Here is a 22,435-nt window from a genome sequence, read left to right on the forward strand (position 1 = left end):
GGCCACGGGTAAGCCAGCAAGAGTTGAGTGATTGCAAGAAAGAAATCACACACATACCAGGCTCATCTCTGCTGGCTTCTGCATGGGGTTGGGGCCCAAGGCCCTCAGCATCAAACATCCTTTTTTGGGGGTGGGGAGCTCCCTGATTTGAATGGCATTTCTTGCAAATGGAGGCAGGTTCTTTTTTGGCTGAGCACATGGAAGATAGGAAGCCAACCCAGGCACAGTTTGAAGTTGGCTGTCCTGAGTGTGTTTCAGAAGTGGGAGAAAACAAGTGGTCATATCCCCACAGAGTAAATGAGAGGCAGAAGAATGACAGTCTCCAGGGGCCTGTGGTGAATGGGCCCGTGGGGCGCTCAAGGAGAGCAGATCTCTTGGTGAGGAGTTCTCGGAGGCAGTGAGGGCAGTTTTAACGGGGAGCAAGGGTCGTTGTGGGCAACCCGTAAAGAGGCAGAATGCTCAGTGACTTTGAGCACAATGGATGTGTCCTCACTGGGTGCACAGCCCTGTGACACCCACATGCCCCTGCAGCACATTGTTGCGGGGGTGGGAGGGGGAGAGTAATGCAGGACTGAGTGACTGTTTACCAACCAACTTGAGGCAATCCGCAGTGTAGTGCAGACACCCCCAGGAACTTGCCCCAGGAGGTGTTGCCCAGGTTACGGACTGGCTGAGCTGTTCCTCCCGTGGGTGGACCAGGTCACCTTTTTCCCCTGGTCTGTGTAGGGGTGGGGGTGGGAAAGGAGGCAGTGCTGCCTATGGAGCAGGAGGCTGCCGGGATTATCACGCTGTCTTGTGTCTCCTCCTCTTAATCCTCCTGTGGAACAGTGAGTAGCTGAGAAGCCTGAATCGTGCGTTGTTCGTTCCTGGCTGTTCTGCCACCTATGAAACACGGATAAGCCTTGTTATCCAGTGAGTTTCTGCAGTCAGTTCTTACTGAGTCAAACCGTTGGTCCAAGGGGAAACAAAGCTGCAGGAAGCATGGAACTTTCTTACACCTTCTTGAAAATTCAAGTCCTGTTGCCTGGGAAATACTTCTCTCCCTTAGTGCTCAGCACACCACCAGCATTGGAGCAATGGAAGAGGCAGCTGAAGTTATTCCAAGAAAATGCTCAAAGTTTGGTGATAAAAAGCAATGTTTCTCCGCTGCCTCCAGGCTGCATTTCTGGGAGTGCACGTGGCCAAAAGGAAACCTCGCTCAGCTCCAGGAGATGATTGTGCTGGGCTCTTCTGCTTGCCTCCAGGTGTCCTGGCAGCCCTGGGTGAGGGCGTGTGCGGGCTGCGTGCAAAGACTCCCAGTGCCGAATGCAGTGTGATGAGGGAGAGGGTGGCAATTGGTTAGAAGGGTGTAGACAAACAAGAGCAAATGTACATACAGCGGTGTGCAGTCTGCCTGAGCTCCTGAAGCTTGCTGCCAGCCTGAAGACTCGGCAGCAGCCTTTCCCCGGCGGGCTCAGGAGCAGAGGGGAACCTGTAGGACTGAGCACAGAAGATGCCTTCCCCCTGCTAGTCAGGAGGACACTTTAAGCATTCCCTTCTTTGTTGACCAAGTAGCCTGGTGAAGGTGAACTGCTTTAGCAGGGGTGAAGGTGTGACTGGAGCAGCCATGGAGAAAGCCGGGGGAGAGACACGCAGGAGCCCTGAGCAGTCCTTCCTGGCGACTTTGTGCGACTCCCAGGTGACCCTGCTGTCTGTCTACCAGCGCTGGTCCTTCAGGAAGAGCCCTGGGGCCAGGGCCTCCAGCAGGCCAGCACCTTCGCTGGAGGAAGGCTCTCCCCCATCACCGGAGGGAGAATTTTCCCAGAAGGTTTTGAATGGAACAGGAGAAATCAGTTCCAATCAGGTCAGTGTGATTGCAGAAGGGCTAAAAAGCCAAGAGGGGGTTGGATCCGGTTTATAGATGGAAGTTTCCACCATGTCTTACATAGGGGGCGTCTGGGGTGGGGAGTAAGAGTATGAATATAGCACTGAGCCAGGAGTCAAGGTGAATTCTCCAGAGATTAAGTTTGTGATGGATAAATCTTGGGTTTTATTGCTTTTTCTTTTCAGGATATTTTATAAGCCTTTGTAGAGCAAAAGTTTTCTAAAATGCAAATCAGACAAAAATGGATCTTTTTTTTAAAATGTGTACCTTATTTTGTTAACCTCCACATTTCAACTCAATAAACATTTTGAAAATGTTGCTGCAAAATGAAACTGCTTTTCTTAAGCAAATGAAAGTTTTGTTAACCCAAAGGTCTGGTAACTTCAAAAGTAAGGCAGTATAGCGTTTTGTGAAAATGGTGCCTTTTTAGTAGGAATTTCAGGTGGGATTGGTGGTCTGTAGGGAGTCTTTCATTGGGATAGGTAGGGGAAAACAAAAAAAAATTACTAGTTAGATACATAGTGAAAAAAAAATACTAGTTAGATACAAAGGAAAGCTTTTTGTAAGGACTCTGCCCCTTTAGGAGATACTTTTGTTTCTTCTAGTGTTAATTTTCAAAAAGACCCCCAAACTAAAGGAAATTTTGCGAACGGAGATTTTTGAAATGTACTATGCAAGAGATTTACATATGTTGAAAGAGATTTATTGAATGTGCGTTTATGCAGTTCACGGTCAGCTTTTATATTTTTAGCTGAGTGTATTAAGATAGCAAAATACTAAAAAAAATTTTTGGAAAATGCTGGAGAGCATGTCTTTAAAATGTTCAAACTTCTGTCTTACGAAATCCAGCCTGTCTGAGGTATTTGAACGTGAAGTATTCTGATGATTTTTAATGGCCAGTACTAACCTCACATGACTTCGGGGTGCAGTTGGAAGCTGGCCAGGTAGGGGCTGTGGCAGCTGTGGTCGCGTGCTCTGCCCTTGCCTGGCTTGGGACCTGACAGGTGAATCTTGGTCGCCTTGACCTTCAGATTCCTCATTGCCAAGTGGATAAGTCCTGCGTCATAGAATTGTGAAAACACTTTGTAGAGTGCCAAATAAATGCAAAATGGCATTGCTTCTACCACAATTATGATTTTCAATAGAATTCCCGCCTCGGAGATATGTTTGGTGCTCTGTGAATATCTGGTAGAACTATGTCAGCCAATTACTCTGTCTGAGCACAGTTTTATCTTTTTTTTTAATTATAAAAGTAACAGATGCTCATTATACAAAACAAATTTAAGATGAGGCAAGGAGACTGTAGAAAAGTATAAAGAAGAAATTGAAAGCAACCTAATGCCCCAACCGTTTTCCCACTACAAATAAGAATACGGGTAAGCATATGTGAGTTTATTTTTTTGTTTTACAAATATAGGATCAGGTCATACCTAGTATTGTATGCCCTGTGTTTTTTACTTAATATTTTGTGGACAGTTATATACACACAGACATCAATATCATCAGTTTTCATTACAATCCCACTTTTAAATTTAGGATTATTTTTAGAAAGAATTTAAGTTAATTATCCTCAAATGGCGGAAGTTTGTAGTGGCTGGTTATGATGATAAAAGCCAAATTACAAGTCAATTACAATTGAGTTCTTGTTCACTGTTAATGTATTGACTCAAAGTCTGTTATCAATCAATCTTTGGATCTACTTGAGCGTTCACTTATTTAGTACTTGGTTCATGGAAGGGACCTTGCTAACGTCACTTCGTTTAAATATCATCGTCCCCCTTTAGCAGACAGAAAGCTGAGATAGACAGTTTAGGTAGTTTGTTGGAAGAATGGAATCCTAGGTCTGTCTGACAACAAGACCCTTGCGTTTCTATTGGGACGTGGAGGTATTATTCAATATACTGGGTGAGATAGTTTTGAAAATATCTGAGTATTGGAGAGCTACTAATTTATCGTGAATGGAAAGTTAGCTTGCAGGTGCTGTGTCACACACAAGATGCAGGTAGCTTCTATGAATAGCACATTTCAAACTTGTGGTTGTGGTGAATGGCTTTGTGTGCTTGTATTTTACATGGCTTATGCAGCACAATTTAGATTGAGATCATGATGTTGAGCAAGCTGTAAGTTGCTTCTGTGTTTTGGACCGGCAGAGGGGGAGAAATGTCTTTTAAGGCATAACTGTTAAAAAAAATGAGGTCTGGAGAGGGCCTCTCTGTCTTCCCCTGTGTATTATTAGCAGGCTCAGCAGGTTGGGCTCAGTCTGGTGAGGGTCCTAGACAGTTACCTACCTCTCCCAACTGGAGCGAGCTAACCAAAGACTAGAATGCAGGGGCCTTAGTACCTGGCCTGCCCCCTGAGCCATGGTTTCTCTCAGGCCCAGGACAATGGAGTGGAAAGGCACCACTCTTGCCTCTCAGAGTGGGTGGGGTAGAGGTGACTGGGGATTTGTTACAATTGGAGAGTGTAGAATTTCCCTTTCCTCCTAGAAGCAACTGCCCAAGACGCCTTACCCGTGGTCCTACTGACTGCTTTGGCGACTGTTTTTTAAAAACTTTTATTTATTTAAGTGTGTTTTTCTGGGACCCATCAGCTCCAAGTAAAGTAGTTGTTTCAACGTAGTTGTGGAGGGCGCAGCTCACAGTGGCCCATGTGGGGACCGAACCGGCAACCTTGTTGTTAAGAACACCATGCTCTAACCAACTGAGCTAACCGACCACGCCCGGTGGCTGTTTTTATTTGTCTTTCTAGCCTGTCTCTGAGAGTATATCAGTCCGCAGTAATCAAGCTGTTGAATGAGTGAACAAATAAACAGGAAGTGGATTTATATTGTTAGGTTGTAGACTTAACTGTTTTAGAAGGTAAGATACAGAATTGTATGTTGGGTAAGGGGTGGTCAGGTAGGATTTTATTTTTGCCTAGATGAAATCAAGATGACCTACCTGGCACAGGTAAATCTATTCCTGCTAAAGTAAAGGGGAAAAAAATTATACGTAGTGGGGTGATCTAGTCACTTAAAGAAGTCACGACCCATTGTCATGGAATCAGCAGCAGCACCACTACAATATTTGCTTTTCTAAAGAACTTACTGTATTTGTTTAATTTTCTCTGAAATTAGTATCTGCTGGATATAAACATCGATAACAGAATATAGAAGTGTGGATTTGTTTCCCCTCTAGACAAGTAGGGTATACTGTGTACTCATACAGTTCTGTACCTTTTTTCCCCTTTAATCTGTCATAGATGTCTTTCCGTGTCCATACGTGTAAATTCCCATATTTTTTTAAACCACTGCATAAAATTCTGTTGGATGGATACTTTACATGGCCAGTTTTCTACAGAACAATATTTAGATGATTTTCAGGTTTTCACTGTCCAAATGTAACAATGAACCTTCTCGTGTAATTGTATATATGATGAAATTCCCAGAAGTGGAATTACTGGGATAAAGGCAATGGGCATTTAAAATTTTGATAGGTAGTGCTTAATTGTTCCCCAAAAAGGCTGTACAAATATATTTTTCTACAAACAGTGGTTGAGAATTATTTTTCCCTACATGCTTACTTACTGTATCATCCAACATAAATTTTGCCTGCCTATTGGGTGAAAAGTAGTATCTGATTTTCCTTCTCATTTACTCACCCCCACCCCGTTTTTTGAGATACAGTTGACATACAGTACTATTTAAGTTTAAGGTATACAGCATAACGACTTGACTTATTATGAAATGATTAAAGTAAGTTTAGTGAACATCCATCATCTCATATAAATACAAAAACACCCCACAAACCCAAAAAAGTGTTTTTTTTTCCTTATGATGAAGACTCTCAGGATTTATTTTCTTAACAACTTTCATATATACCTTGTAATGGTGTTAACTATAGGCCTCATGTTGTACACTACATCCTTACTACTTACTTACCTTATAACTGGAGATTTCTATTTTTTGACCACCTTCATTCAGTTCTGCCTCCCCCTACCACCTTCCTCTGGTAACCACAAATTTTATCTTTTTTTTTTTTTCCCATGAGTTTAGTTTTTTCTTTCTTCTTTTTCTTTTAGATTCTACATAAAACTGAGATAGCACAGTATTTTTCTTTGTCTGACTTATTTCATTTAGCATAATGCCCTCAAGGTTCATCATTGTTGGAAATGTCAGAATTTCCTTCTTTTTCATGGATGAATAATATTCATGTGTGTGTCATATTTTCTTTAGCCTTTCATCCATCGATGGACACTTACATTGTTTTCATGTTTTGGCTTTTGTAAATAAGGCTGTAATGAACATGGGGGTGCAGATATCTCTTAAACAGTGTTTTCATTTCCTACAGGTAAATAACCAGAAGTGGGATTGCTTGGTTGTATGGTAGTTCTATTTTTAATTTTCTGAGGAACCTCCATACTGTGTTCCATAGTGGCTGTACCAATTTACAATCCCACCAGCAGTGCACCAGGGTTCTCTTTTCTCCACATCTTCACTAGCATTTGTTATCTCTTGTCTTCTTGATAATAGCCATTCTAACAGGTATAAGGTGATATTTCATTGTTGTTTTGATTTGCATTTCCCTGATGATCAGTGATGTTGAGCATCTTTAACACGGACCTGTTGGCCATTTGTATGTCTTTGGAAAAATGTCTATTCAGTTGCTCTGTCCATTTTTCAATTGTATTATTTGCTTTTTTTTTTTTTGGTATTGAGTTGTATGAATTCTTTATGTATTTTGTATATTAAACGCTTGTTATATATATGGTTTGTAAATATTTTTCCCATTTGTAGATTGTCTTCATTTTGTTGATTGTTTCTTTTGCTGTGCAAAAGCTTTTTAGTTTGATGTAGTCCCACCTGTTTATTTTTTATTTTGTTGATTGTACTTTAGGTGTCACATCCAAAAAAAATCATTGCCAAGACCCATGTCAAGGAGCTTTTTTTTGGTTTTCTTCTAGGAGTTTTATGGTTTCTAGTCTTACATTTAAGTCTTTAAATCATAAAAGTTAATTTTTGTAAATGGTATAAGATAGGGGTCTAGTTTCATTCTTTTACATGTAATATCCAGTTTTCCCAGCCCCAGTTATTGAAGAGATTGTTTTTTCTTCACTAAGTATTCTTGGCTCCCTTGTCAAAATTAGTTGACCATATGTTGTTATTATTTTTATAAAGTTTATCAACCACTTATGTTTCTTTTTCTGAGGATTATTTTATGTAGCAACTTCTTATCATGCATTTATAGAGTAGCATAAGTTATAAACATTTGGTATGTATATCTGGTCATACCTGTAATTCTAGGCAGAAATCACTACACTCTTTAGCCACAATAGTGTGCATTTGTGTGATAAAATAAAATACTACCTACATTATTTCATCAAATCTGACATCCATATTCAGTTTATCAATAATAATAATTAACAACAAAAATAATCCCAAATTCATTGACTTCCATCATATAATGTAGATATCTGAATTAACTTAAAATTTTTGGTGTCACATTTCTTCTAACCAGTGATAATATTGTACATATCTAATGTAGGTCTTTTTTTTTCATAATCTTATTATAATTCTGAGAAATGACATAAGGGGATTATGATCTTATGGTTCTGACTTAAACTATTTCATTCAAATGTAAGAACATATTCCAAGGTACTGACAGTTGTTTGATAGTGACAGGCTTGTTATTTAAATTTTTTTTGTTGTTGTTTGGGAGAGCCTTGAAATACGGAGTGTTATCAGAGAAAATTCTGAAGCAGAAAAAAGTGTTGGTTGATAAAAGCCTGATGGAATAATTGTTACAATACATGTTAAAAGCAACAGAATTCTCTGAAATGGTTGATACTAAAGCTGTGTGGAATGAGATAGTGAACGGGTTTTCTGAGGTAATATTGTGAAGTGCTTCTTGGAGAGGTCTTATAGTTGTGAATTTCTAAGTTTTATGTTGTTGTATGTAGATAACACCATATGTTGTACGTATGTATGCATCTAGATTTGTTAATTTTGTTGTTAATTTTATTCACTTTTTCTTTCTGGGCAAATAATAGGTGTACTGCTTCCAATTTCTCAGTATGGGTTAATATTTTTTCTTCTGTGTCAAGAGAAGGAAACAAGCCATAGATGGTCATTTGTATGGAATTTCCCAGAAAGTGCACAGTCAGCACCAGGCCTAGGGGTGGCCCTGGAGGATAGAGATCAGGTTGTCCCACACACAGCCCGGCTAGTAGTCAGGCATCAGCGTTTGAGTTAATGCCTGTTTTGGTTAGTTTGTTTTTTCAGTAGGTAAAATTTAAATAATTATCATTGGAAGTTCTTTCTGGACCTTTGCGAAACAATGTTAAAGGCTAGTTTGAAGGGGTTAACGTGGAGGTGGGGGAATATGTACCCTATTTTTAATGATTAACTTATTTTCCACTATTTTATTGATGAAGAACATGTTCTTCATACCTTCCTGGGCCGCTTTCGAAGATCAGATGAGGCCATGTTTGTCTTCATAGTCATTCATTTTCAAACATTAATGATGTTAGACTTTTAGCTTTTAGGCCTCCTTGCAAAACTGTAGGTAGGGAATTATTATTATGTTTTATACCTAAGAAAACTAAGGCTTGGATTCACTCCGACAAGGCCGGGATTCATACTCAAGACTAGCAGACATCCTCTCAAGAAATTCACAAGTAAGAAATGAAATACATATTTTAACAGAAATACATGAAAGTGTTCTTGAGCGGATAAAGAGCCACGTGCAATTATATCATCAGCTCGTTGTCCTCTTTATCACAATGATTAATGTTGTTGCTTATGTTAGTGTGGTTTAACAAAACATTTTCTTTCTTGCCTTAGAGAAACTGAAAAACCATGTTGTAGGAAAGTAATACTTGTTTGCTTTATTAATTTAAATTTTAAAAATTGGAAAATATAGACAGATAGTAAAAAATCAGAATTGCATAATTTACCCATAGATAACCTCAATTTAGGAGTTAATACATATGTGTATACTCCTGTAAATCGGCACACATAGAGGTTTAACATGGGGGCATTGATTGTTCTCATTGAGAGTTTTAGAGACTGACACCCATCTGCTTCGGGTGGTTTGAGTGGGATCTTTTCAAGCAGTCTCTTCTGACCCTCCCTCCCCTATGAATCTGTGGCATCCACAGAATTCTCAGATGAGGACAGAGCCAGGCAGTGACTCAGTCACACACCATGTATTCAGGAGAACGTACAAGGTCGTGGAACCGTTGCTGCCTCTGCTTGTGCCACCTACTGTGGTTGCCTTGCGTGTACTTAGAATTAGGATTAGGACTATTGAAGAAAGCAGAGCCAATGTCCGTGTTCAGCTGTAGTTTTTCTGAAGTGCCTGAGACAGCTAGCTGGAGGTGACAGGTCCTGAGGGAGGAAGGCCAAGCTCAGGCTCAGGCTGCCAGGCCCAATGGTTCTGGCCGCACCCTGGCCTCCCCACTGCACTGGCTGTTTTTCTGTTTCCTTCATTTGCTTCTCTGCATTGTAGTCTCTTCTACAATTAATATGACTAAAAAGCAAGAGTAACCTTAGAAGCTGTTTTAAAAAAATACAGCCTGCTAGACTTTTGAGCTGGATTTAAATCCCAGCTCTGTTATTTAAATTGATTATAGCCTTGGATAAACCTCCAAGTCCGTTTCAACAGTAAAATGGTGATAAGAATACCGACTTAGAGAATTATTTTCAGTATTAGGGATATAAAATGCAATCCTCATAAAATAACACTGAGAATCGTTAACTATTTGCTATTATTGGGTCTGTGTACATGTGAAAAAATCAGGATTTTCTGTATTTTGAATTCTGAAAGTTCAGGAATATAGAGTTGTATGGGGTGGAGGTTATGTATTGGAAAAGTTGCATACTTGCATAACGTTTTGGCCTATAAGTTGTTAATGGTGTTTGTTATGCACCCTTCAAGTAAGAAGTCTCCAAGATAAGTGGTCGAGCAGTGTCCTATTTAAGGATGATGGGATCCAGGTGTAACAGAGCGACCTCAGCAGTGGCTACTGGGCCTTCCATTGTGCACGTGGTAGTGTTGCTCTTTGATTTGTGTCATTTTCTGCAAGGTATGTCATTTCTGGGCGTTTCAATTTCAGTCTGGCTTTGAAGCTTTTCACCAAAACATGCCACCCCATTTCCAATTTTTTCACACTAATTGGCCCATGTGATGGTCTTATTTTCCTTTCCTGGCTGAGCCTTGGTAAATCAACACTTTATATTCCATTAGATTTTTTTTTTTTTTTTTTTTTTTTTTTTTTTTTTTTTAGTAAACCCTGGCACTCAGCAAATTCCATATGACCTGGGTGCCTAGAGAGGTAGCAAAGAGTTCATTGTGGATCCCCGATTGTGAAATGCCCCTCTCCTCCTGTGTTTCCAGTTTCTTCTAATCCTGATGCCTGTCATATTCATAGTTTATTAAAATTCAAGAGCTAGCAAACGTCTTTCCCCAACCTGCTGTTGGGCCTGCATGTTTGTCCTCAGGAGTATATATATCATTTAGTAGGAATTAGATAACACTAGGGCTTCCCCAAGGTTTTCCCTGGACACATAATATGTACCCTGGGCCCACTCTCCAATGTCTATGATTGCTTGATGAGCCCTTAACCCTAAACTTATTTGTTGATTTGAACTCATTAGATGAGAGTTTTTCCCTCCACCAAAGATTGTCTTGAGGAATGGAATTAAAAGCATACACACACACACACACACACACACACACACACACACACCCCACGTGTGTATATCCAAACACCCAGCAACTGTTATGAGATTGCTTGTAAACCAACAGGTACTCTGGTGTTTCATAAAGTTGTGTTATTTGCAAAGCTTTGTTCTCCTTAACTGCTTGTCCTTAGAAACCTGCCTGTCTGTAAGGGGGCCTCTGAGTATTGTTTGCTACAAACAAATACTTCTGCAAACCCTTTTGGTAGGAACATAGAATCAGTAATCCAGGGATTAAGAGCAGCATTGTCATTTGGGGTTTGGTGAGTTGTAACTAGACCTAGGACCAAGAACAGTAAGTTGGGGAGTGAATCACTGGGGATTTATTTTTCCAACAGACCGGGTGATTGAGGGTCATGTCTTATAACAAGGAGGCAATTTCTTTTTACTACTAAGATACTATATTGAAGTGAATGTCCTTGGATGTCGTCTTAGTTTTTCCTTCATTTTTTTCAGTTAAACAAATATTTAATTTATACCAATTACAATCAAATCACTGTTCTGGATCTCCTTTATGCTCATGTTATTTTATTTTCATTTTCAAATTATTTTTTAAAATTTGGTAACACATGTGCATTGTACTATAAACTGTACAGTGGAAAGTACCTGTAACTCTGCTTTGTCACTCCTGTACCCAAGCCACCTTACCCTTCAGCTGCCCACTCCTCCTCAAGCTCTATACCAGTTTCTTACGTATTTTCCCAGAGATAACCCATGCATAGACAAGCATCTATGTATATAATAGTCTTTTTCTCACATAAATAATGCTAGCATACTGTGATAGACTTAGTTTGGTGGCCCTCCCAGTGAACTTAAGCCCTTATGTAATTCCTTCCCATATGGACTAGGCTTGGCCATGTGACTGGCTTTGGCCAATGGTGAACGAGCAAGTGTGATGCAGAGACAGGCCTGATAAGTGCTTATACATTGGGACCTGTTCTCTGAGAATGCTCGCTATTGTGACACTTCTGTCAGAACCCAGAAACCACCAATTGTGAGGTACCCAGCCTAGTCAGTAGAGAGGCTACACTGGAAGAGAACTGAGGTCCCTGCCAACAGCTTCCAGACAGCTGCAGACATTAGCTTGTCAGCCATGTGGTGACTGAACCATCTTGGAAGTGGAACCTTCCAGCCCCATTCAGACCATTCCAGGTGATGCTGTGTGGAGCAGAGACAAGCTTTCCCTTCTGAGCCCTGTCCAAATTGAAAAATGTGAGCATTCGTTATAAGTCACTAGATTTGGTTTGTCATGCAGCCACAGGTAACTGAAACCCTATATATTTTCTGCCTTGTTTTTGTCACTGTATGATATATTGATATCAGTCTATTTCAGCGTTTATAGGGTTGCCTCATTCTTTTTAAGAGCTGGCTAGTATTCCATTGTATGGCTGTGCAGTAATTTAATTAATCATCCTCTAATAGGTGGACATTTATGGTTTTTGCAGTCCTTTGTTGCATGCTTCCTTTTGCACATAAACATACTTATTTATTGGCTAAATTCTTAGATATAGAGTTGCTGGGTCAAACAATATATGAACTTGGAATTTTAATAGGCATTGCCAAGTTGTCCTCCAGAGAAGTGACAGCTCCACCAGCTCTGGGGATCCAGTTGATGGGTGCCAACCTGAGTGGTGAAAACTGTGCCACAGTGAAGTTGGAATGTTACATTTCTCCTTTAATAGTTTTTCATATATTGAAAAGCCGTTTGCATTTCCTCTTTGATGAATTGCTTCTTTTTCTTTGTTACCCTTTTTCTTATTTGGGGGAGCTCATTATATATTAAATTAGTTTTTAGTTTGCTTAATGTGAAGCAAATCTGTTTTTCCCCTCACTTCTTATTTATCATCTGCCTTGATCTGAGCAATTTTTTTCTCTTACTGTGGTTAGATACTTGTTTATCAGTCTTTTATATTTTATAGCTTCTGGATTTTCTTGTTTTTGTTTTGTCATATATAGGCTTTCCCCACTCAGATTATAATAGATATTCTCCTGTGTTTTCTTCTAGTATTTTTATTATTTTGCTTTTTTTTTAAGTCTTTTAATCTATCTGAAATGACTTTTGATATATAGGTTCCAAATTTATATTTTTCCAGCTAGGTTTCTGAAGTGGCTTTAGATTTCCCAGTTGTCCATTAATACTGTTATGCCATGTCATACCATTTCCATATTTATACCATAGATAAATTCAGTTTATTTATTGAATTCAATAAACTCTTTTGAGTTGCTAACCCATAAATTACTTAGTAATTATTCCCTTTTTTCTATACTATTTTAGGAAAAGCTATATAATGAATATTTTTAAAAACAATTCTTTATAATAATTAATCTTAAACTAGCTTATGAGTTCCTTTGTGGATATACAAGTAAACATTTACATTCTGTTTTAAAAGTTGTTTGACCTTTCATCTTGTTAAGCTGCGCAAAAGCTAAAGTTGGAAAGGCAGGCATTTTATGCACGGGGATATGGAGATCAATCCTCATAACTGGAGATAAGTAGGATTGTGTAGATGTGGAGAGTGACATGCTTCTTTTTTTTTAAATCATGTACCATATATATATATATACACATATATATGTATATATATGTGTGTATATATATATGTATATATATATATGTATATATATATGTGTGTGTATATATATATATATATATATATACACACACATATATATATATATGGCCTGTTCCCAAATTTCTGAAACATGTAATATTACTGGTATCTAATTAAAAGGGTGGTGAGACTGGGACCCTGTGAAAGGAAAATCATGTCATGTTAATAGAATGGCTGAGGCCACATCATTATGAGGAGAAATCGGGAAATTACACTTGTATTGTGGTACATTAAGAAAATGGGTCCGTTTAATTTGGTGATGCACTTGTAATTTTCTGTAATGACTACAGCTGTCCTGAATACCCAGGAGTGACACTCAGAGGAGATAGAACTGAGGAGTTCATTGTTTGTTACACTTAACTTACACTTAACTTCCTGTTCTTCCAGCTTTTTCCCTTCTGCCCCTCTTGGCCCCAGGCTCAGGGAGCCTACTTCCAGACCTTTTTCAACAGGCACTTGGTCTGACCCCGTGGGGCCTGGGAGGTCTGCATTGGGACATGTGTCTGTGGTTGTTAAGGGTAGTTAACCCCTGCTAAGAGATTGAGACGGACACCCCTAGAAAGAGATACAGAATTAAGGTGTTACCTAATATTTGTATTTGCATTGCAGCTGGGCCCCCAAAGTTGGAGCTAAAAGGACCAAATTCTGTGGGGTAGGTTTCAGGTATCAGCCAGTGGTCGGGGAGGCTCTCTTAGGCCCTCCAGGAGCTGCTGCCTCTGTCATGGGCCTACCATACTTGTTCTGTGCTGGGAAGTTGAGTCATGCTCTCCTCCTTTCCTATGGAAGCCTCCATGTCTTCTGAGTAAGAGAAACATTTCACTAAGGTGGGCAAGTTGATTTCTAGGTTCAGAATCACAGAATGTCAGAGCTAAAAGGAACCCATCTGAACCTTTCATTTGATAAATACAGTTGACCCTTGAACAACACAGATAAGTGGTTCAAACCTGTGTTGTTCAAGGACCAACTTTTTTTTTTTTTTAAAGATTTTTACTGGGGAAGGGGTACAGGACTTTATTGGGGAACAGTGTGTATTTCCAGGCCTTTTTTCCAAGTCAAGTCAAGTTGTTGTCCTTTCAATCTTAGTTGTGGAGGGTGCTGTTCAGCTTCAAGTTGTTGTCCTTTCAGTCTTAGTTGTGGAGGGCGTAGCTCAACTCAAGGTTCAGAAGCTGTTGCTAGTTGCAGGGGGCGCAGCCCACCATCCCTTGTGGGAGTTGAACCGGCAACCTTGTGGTTGAGAGGACGTTCTCCAACCAACTGAGCCATCCAGGAGCTCAGCAGCAGCTCAGCTCAAGGTGCCGTGTTCAATCTTAGTTGCAGGGGGTGGAGCCCACCATCCCTTGTGGGACTCAAGGAATTGAACTGGCAACCTTGTGGTTGAGAGCCCACTGGCCCATGTGGGAATCAAACCGGCAGCCTTCGGAGTTAGGAGCACGGAGCTCTAACTGCCTGAGCCACCAGGCCAGCCCCCAAGGACCAACTTTTACATCCATGGATGCGGAGGGCTGAGTGTAATTAAGTTCTTACAGAGTCAAAGTTATACACAGATATTTGACTGCATAGGCGTTGGTGCCCCTAACCCCTGAGTTGTTCAAGGGTCAGCTGTAATGTCCTTATAGCTTTCTTTGCCTGCATTTTCTGCTCTTGGACCCTTGGGATGTTTTGACACCAGTGGCATTGTTTTCCTTTTTCTCAGTGCAGGACACGCTGGGTTATTTGAGAAAAAAATTTTGTCTTTAGGATAAAAAATGGTATGTATTTCTTTTCCTTTTAGATCCTGTCTAAACTTCCTTTGCCTGCTCGGGGCTGGGAACCAGCGATGAAGCAGAGTTTCGCCTTTGACAACGCTGGCTACGAAGGTGGTCTGGATGGTGTGTGCCCTTCAGAGACATCCACCAGCACCGTCAACATATTGGGCATGACTTGCCTGTCGTGTGTAAAGTCTATCGAGGGCAGGATTTCCAGTTTGAAAGGCATCGTGAGCATTAAAGTTTCCCTGGAACAAGGCAGCGCAACTGTGAAATATGTGCCGTCAGTCGTGAGCCTCCCACAAGTTTGCTGTCAAATTGAGGACATGGGCTTCGAGGCCAGCATCGCAGAAGGAAAGGCTGGCTCCTGGCCGTCCAGGTCGGCGCCCGCCCTGGAGGCCGTGGTCAAGCTACGAGTGGAGGGCATGACTTGCCAGTCGTGTGTCAGCTCCATAGAAGGCAAGATCGGGAAACTGCAAGGCGTAGTGAGGGTCAGAGTGTCACTCGGCAACCAAGAGGCAGTCATCACATACCAGCCTTATCTTATTCAACCCCAGGCCCTCAGGGACCATGTAAACGACATGGGTTTTGAAGCTGTCATCAAGAACAAAGTGGCTCCCGTGAGCCTGGGACCAATAGATATTGGGCGGTTACAGAGCACCAACCCAAAGACACCTTCAACTTCTGTTAACCGGAATGTCAATAACTCGAAGACCGTGGGGCCCCAAGGGAGCCATGTGGTCACCCTGCAACTGAGAGTAGATGGAATGCACTGTACGTCTTGTGTTCAGAATATTGAAGAAAATATTGGCCAACTCCCAGGAGTTCAAAATATTCAAGTGTCCTTGGAGAACAGAACTGCCCAAGTACGGTACGCCCCTTCTCGTGTCTCCCCAGGGGCCCTGCAGAGGGCCATTGAGGCTCTTCCACCAGGGAATTTTAAAGTTTCTCTTCCTGACGGACCTGAAGGAAGTGGGACAGATAACACATCTTCCACACACCACTCCCCTGCCTCCCGCCAGCGAAGCCAGGTGCAAGGCACGTGCTGTACCCTGGTGCTTGCCATTGCTGGCATGACCTGTGCGTCCTGTGTCCAGTCCATTGAAGGCCTGATCTCCCAAAGGGAGGGGGTGCAGCAAATATCGGTCTCTTTGGCGGAAGCGATGGCAACGATTCTCTATGATCCCTCTGTCATTAACGCAGAAGAACTACGAGCTGCTGTAGAAGACATGGGATTTGAGGCTTCGGTCGTTTCTGGTACGTAGTTGCTTGGTTGACGTGCACCCTGGAGTTGTTTCCTTTCTCTGTGTGTCTTATGCCATAGCACCTGCGTGGTTGGACAGGTGAGCCGCACTCACTGCCTCACATGTCGAGCCTGGTAACAGAATTCTGCAACTTCATGTGTTAAGTTTGTCAGGAGAGAGGAAATAGAGTTTCCAGGTGTTTAGATTTTGCCTCTCATGCAGCTGGGACTAAAATGCTATAAGGTCCTTGGATTCTTGGCTTCTTTTCTGAAGAGAACTCTGATTCTGTGTGGTTTTTTGTGTGTGTTTTTAAAGAGTACCCTGGGAACATCAGATCCTTCCCTGTCCAAAGGAATTATCATCGCTTCCTCTGAAGATTCTCTGCTAAACAAAACAAAATAAAGACAGAACCTTAGTCTCACCATCTGGAGCCCATTCTCTTGAAAGTGGGAATTAAGGAAAGGATTTGATGATGATTTCCTTTGCCCCACCTGAGGGCTGTGAGAAGAGCGGTGGGGGGTGACAATCTACACAAGGCAAGGTGCCCACATGCCTTGATGTCACCTCACGAGGCAGAGTTTCCAGGGCGGTGGCCATCCCCCTCCCTCCTCCTCTTATTGACTGTTCACTTGCTGATTTTATTTCATGGCCCTTACACAGGAGCCCAGAAAATGCCGCAGCATATCTATGCACCAGGCTTGTGAGTTGTGGGCTCCTCAATGAGTGCCACATGCTCTCTCCTGGGAGCTTAGGTTGTAACGAGAAGGGGACCGAGGGGAAGGAAAGCATTCAGTGTAGCGGGGCAAGTCCTATGCGAGCGCAGGTGAGGGGCACCTGAGCCGAGCCCCGGGGCGTAGGAGGCACTCCTCTGGGAGAGTGAGTGGGATCAGTGAGCCAGTGAGGGCAGCGGACTGGGGCGGGGATGACCAGGCACTTTGGATGCCCAGGAAGCAACCTGGGCAGTGGCCTGAAAGCCCGAGAGGCAGCGCAGTGTGCTGGGGAAGCTGCAAAGGCCAGCAGAGTGGCCTGAGTGTGAGGACTCAGGGAAAGTGGTGAGACCGAGAGGGACTGGCTGGGCCGCCTCGACTGGGGCCTACATGTCAGGCTGACTTCGGACTTCATTGTAAAGGCAAGGGGAGTCACCAGTGGATTTTAATCAGGAAGTGAAGGTCACATTCGATTTTAGACCAGTCGATATCAGGGTGCAGTGTGGACTGAGGCAGTGAGACCGTGTAGGAGCCTGGATGAGACCTGATGTGGGCTGGAGAGCAAGCGATGTATTTGAATGACACCCTGGAGGTCAGACCCATCCGCTCAGTGTCAGGTTAAGGGTGTGTGTGATGGGGGTGGGCCAGGGAGGGAAGGGAGAGCCTGGGATAAGCCCCAGCAGAGGGAGGTGCTGGAGGATGGTTGGGTTTGTGAGTCCTGAAGTCTGGGGAGAGTGGGGCTGGAAATGCAGACTTGAGTGGTGGGAGCCAGGAGGGATGACAGAAGACCCGGGAAGAGTAAATGTGAGAAGGGAAGGGGCAGAGGAGGAACATGATGGCACTGGTGTGGAAGGAAGGGTGCGTGGCAGACCTCGCAGACAAGTGATACAGAAGAGGCTGGCGTGCTCGGAGGAGGCCATGGGAGGAGCTGCTTCAGGGCCCATGTCAGGTGGGAGCCCCGCCTGCATGGTGGTGAGGAAGGACAGACGTCCAGCAGCTTAGGCCCAGGAGGGATGGGGGATGTAGATAGATGGAGAAGAATGGTGGAGGGAGAGGCTGAAGAAAGGATGGAGTGTGGGACCTTTTGTGAGGGACAACTCTGTGCGTGATCATGTTTTAACTGTTTAGATCCCAAGACACAGGCCCTGTATGTCAGTGCAAGTGCAGGCTGGACTAGGACACGGACAGTTTCATCAGCCTCTGGTTGCAGCTTCATGCTATAGGGAAGTGGCCGGCCTGGCACTAAAAAGAGCTCGTGGGCAAAGCCCACTGGCCACACTCAGGGCCAGCTGGACGTGAGTTTCCCACATCCACTTTCCGATGGCCACTGAGACAAAGTATGTCTCCTTGGAAAGTTTGCTCTGCTGTCACGTGTTCCTGCACACACACGCCCTTAAAAGGAGGGGGTAAGTCGTGTGGAGTGACCTGATCCCATTCTGTCCTTTGTACCAAGTTTCAGGAAGGAGGGTTATTTTCTTTCTTTGTGTATTTTTAAAAAAATATAAATCAATAAGGAAAACACTAGAACAGTAAATCCTGTACTCAAAAGGTAAGAAGTTTAAGTACCGAGCTGTCGTCTGCTATATTTGTGTGAGGTTTAAAGTCTTTCAACAGTGGAATCAGGTTATTGGAAGTAAAAAGAAATTTACGTTGAATTACATAATCCAGTATAATTGGATTTGAATAAACATAAAAGAAGAAAACAGTGATTTTTGTTGCCCAGAATTATGAGAATTATATTTATCCCAAGTATTTAGGGATCAGACTCAGCAAATAAAATTATAGGATACCTAATTAAATTTGAATGTCAGATAAACAATGAATAATGTTTTGGCATAAAGATGTCCCGTGCACTGTTTGGGAGACACTTATACTAAAAAAATTATTTGTCATTTATCTGAAATTCAAATGTAGCTGGATGTTCTGTATTTGACCTGGCAATCATAATTTAGGATAAACCGTAAATGTGCTGGTGACTGCCCTTGATAGCCATGTAATGTTGAAGGCATTATTGTATTTGATCACACTTTCTGGATTGACTAGGAGCTCCTTGAGGACAGTCCTCAAACCATATGATTTGTTTCTCCTTTGACTCAGTAGCACCCGACCCATAGTAGGTATTTGTGAAGGAAATGAAAGAGAAAGAAAATAGCAGGGTCTCACAGGGTAGCTCACTGGAGGGCTTTAATCTGGGGAACTATTTACAGAGATTGTAGAGAGTTGAAAAACCAAGCAAAATGGGAAGGAAACCCAAGAGATTAATAATAGCAGAAGCCACCATCCCCAGGCAGGAGGGTCTGAGGGAAGAGGGCACAGGGCTCAAGTCGCCTGGTGGCAACTGGTGCCACTGGAAGTACGATGGAAGGGCTGTGGCCAGGAGCTGGGGTCCCAGTAGACAGATGGGAAACATTTTCATTTTACCCCCTTTCTGTCCTATCATTTCTCACTTTTAACCTCCTCTGTGCCAAATTTAATCAGAAACCAGTTGACGAGGGAGCTTGGGAAAAGTGGTTTGCTGGGGTCACATCCCGTCATAATGGATAATGGAGGGAAGGGAATGGTCTGAGAGCACATAGGCAAGTGACAGGCATTGAATTTCAGTCAGCTTATTCGACAGCTAAAAATACATTTAGACCTGGTTTTATCTAGAAGGCAGCTCTGCCTTTGTTCCCTGGTTTGCACGGTAACTATTTTTTGAATGACCGAATAAACGGATGAATGGATATATGAATATAGTGTGAGGAAGTCATCTGTCCCGTATGGCAGTCTCCTGTCACCATTGGAAATGGCTAATGTCACTTCCTGGGCATGGTTCTCTCATCCCAGCCTGTGTCGAGGTTCTTCTGGGTCCCAGGCACTGTGCTGGCTGCCGGGAGTTGCCCAGAGGCAGGTCAGCACCCCCAATATGTGGTTCACACTCGAACAGGGTAGCAGATCACAGAGACCCATTATCCAAGGCAGGTTTAGAGTAACTGCAACAAGTAAGGTGCGGTAAAGTGCTCTTGGGATTCAGAGGATAAGGAGAAAATCCGGCATGTGTTTGGGGGGCTCCCAAAGACTTACTGGGAGAGGTAATGTTGGAACAGGGCTTGGATAGGATTTCAGCAGGCACACGGGGCGCAGGAGATACAAGCACAGGCCCGCGGGCAGGAGCCCTCCAGGAATGTCTTGGGAGCTGTCTTGCTGGGATGACGCTTGGATATGATGGTGGGAGATGAGGTTGGCCAGGTCAGCACCCTGGTCCAAGCCACCGTCATCTGTCTCCCAGATCCTGGAAGATCTGAACGGGTGTCTCTGCTTCCTGGTTTTCAGCCTTGCAGTGTGTTCCCTGCCCAGTATTCACAGAGATCCTAAGAGGAACAGTCCTTATGGTGGTCTAGAAACCCCCTCCCTCACCCATTACATTTTTGACCCCTTTGGATTCCTCATATCAGGCCGGTTCTCACCTCAGGGGCTTGTAGTTGCTGTTCTCTCTGGCTGGAATTCTCTTCCCCCAAAGTCCCGTGGTGCACTTCATTTCATACGTAGTCTTCTAGACTTCTCTCAAAGCATATAGAATTTATATTTAGAAATATGTAGTTTTTGTATTATACATAGTTTTGTCATCTTTTTCCCTCTGTAATTTGTCATAAACATCCTTAAGTCCATGCTTGTGTGTGTGCAACACCATGTTCAATGGCTGCATCGCATTCCATCATATGGATGTACCGTAACTTAGTTTCCTATTGGACTGTTCCCATCTATTTTGTGTGCAGGTAATTGTAAATAATACTGATGGGCATCTTTGAGGCTGAATCTTTATGCACATACTTAATTATTTCCTTATGATAAATATCTGAAAGAGTAAATGCGGAGTCACAGGGTATAAACATTATTTTATTCCATCACAAATATATATTTTGGCTCGACTAAGTACCAGGTAGTTAGAGGTATGGTTTTTAATAATACGTATTGTCATGTAGGCCTCCAGAAAGAAAGCCTAATGAATTTATGTGCCCACCCGTAGTGTTAGCATACATTGATGAAGGACCCAGCATTTACTCCTACCTCAATGTTGGAGACTGGCAATGTGTACGTTGTAGGTTAGTAAGGGTATATGAGATTCTCTGTGATAGCACGAATGTTATTGAAATTGTTGACCACAATATTTGGATAGAAAGGAAGGTGAATCCAGAAAACAGCTGATGGACTGAGGAAATAGGGACAGGTTGGACAGACGCAGGAGAGACGATTGGTGCGGGAGGTGGAGTGTTGAGACGTGGTGGCCACAGAATAGATTTTGTAAGTTAGAGATCCCAGGGATAGAGTCATTTTGAACAATGACAAAGTCCAAGAGATTAAAACTGTGCTGGTGGGTGACAGGTGATGGTCTCTGCTCAACAAGGCGGGGATTCTGTAAGGCCAGAGTACTGCAGCGTCTTCCATGAAGGTGCTGAAAATGTCCATCAGCTAGACTCTTAGAATGTGAGTAGAAGTAGTTTTAGCACTTTTCAGAAAATGTGCAAAACATCTCAAGATGTGAAGTATATCATAGGCCTGAATGTGGACATTTATTAAAATAATAGAGCTTCTAGAAGAAAAGGTCATGAATAGTTTCACAACGTTGATGTAGACAAATATATGAATAGAGCAAAACACTCATCATTAAAGTTGGTTTTGTTGATTCGTAAGCTGGGCTTCATTAATACTAAGGACTTCTTTTATCAAAAGAGACACCATCAGATAAGAGTGAAAACAGACCACAGACTAGAAGCAGCTATATGCAGTGCATTCAACTGACAAAGGAGTCATGTCCAGAATGTATACAGGACTCTACAAACAATAAGAAAAAGGCAAACAACTCAATCAAGGTGTTTTGGGTCATTTTGATTCCCATGGGGAGTGAGCGAACCTCTGCTGGCTAGAATGAGGTAGTGGTTAAAAGGACAGATCCTGGAGTTAAGCAGACCTGGTTCAAAGCTAACTTCACTACTTAGGAGCTGAAGAGTTTGGGCAAATTAATTTCTTATCACTCATTTCTTCACCTCTCAGATGGGGATAGTAGTATTTACCACATAGCTATTTTAAGGATTAAAGGAGGTCGTACGTGTGCTTAGCTGAGTGCCCGGTGAGTTCTTATTGTAGTCATCACCGAATTAGAGCATCACCTAGCCCAGGGCTGTCCAAACTGTTTTCAACGTTTTTCACCAAGGGCCATATGGGTAAAATACACAAACAGCCGGGCCACTCACTCGAGGTGAAGTACGTATTGCCTCACCTGGTTTGTTTAAGCAAACTAAGTATATTTTTGGAATTTGCTGCGGGCCAATTAACAATGGATCACGGGCTGCAGTTGGCCCGCGGGCCGCAGTTGGGGCACCCCTGACCTAGCGAGACATTCCATTCCTGAAGTATTGGCATATTTTCATGTGTCTGTAATTGTGTGCTTCTGTCGCTGGTTGTGGGAAGAGAGAGAGAGAGTGATGAAAACACCAACCATACATCCTCTCCAAGAGCTTTCCTTTGAATATTGTCAGGCTTGAACCTCCTGCTATGCGAAAAAGC

The 22,435-nt window shown here is 42.6% G+C and overlaps 1 protein-coding gene across 1 annotated transcript in view; it reads left to right on the top strand.

Moving 5' to 3' along the window:
- The first annotated feature begins 828 nt into the window (after positions 1-828).
- The window catches only part of ATP7B (ATPase copper transporting beta), a 55,600-nt gene continuing 33,993 nt past the window's right edge, over positions 829-22,435 (top strand). The window contains exons 1-2 of the mRNA XM_033104917.1: positions 829-1,843; positions 14,967-16,197. Coding sequence (XP_032960808.1) covers positions 1,607-1,843; positions 14,967-16,197 — 1,468 coding nt within the window. The 5' untranslated portion in view covers positions 829-1,606. The remainder of the gene's footprint in view (positions 1,844-14,966; positions 16,198-22,435) is intronic.

This window comes from Rhinolophus ferrumequinum, chromosome 4, assembly GCF_004115265.2.
Source record: "Rhinolophus ferrumequinum isolate MPI-CBG mRhiFer1 chromosome 4, mRhiFer1_v1.p, whole genome shotgun sequence".
Taxonomy (NCBI): Eukaryota; Metazoa; Chordata; class Mammalia; order Chiroptera; family Rhinolophidae; genus Rhinolophus; species Rhinolophus ferrumequinum.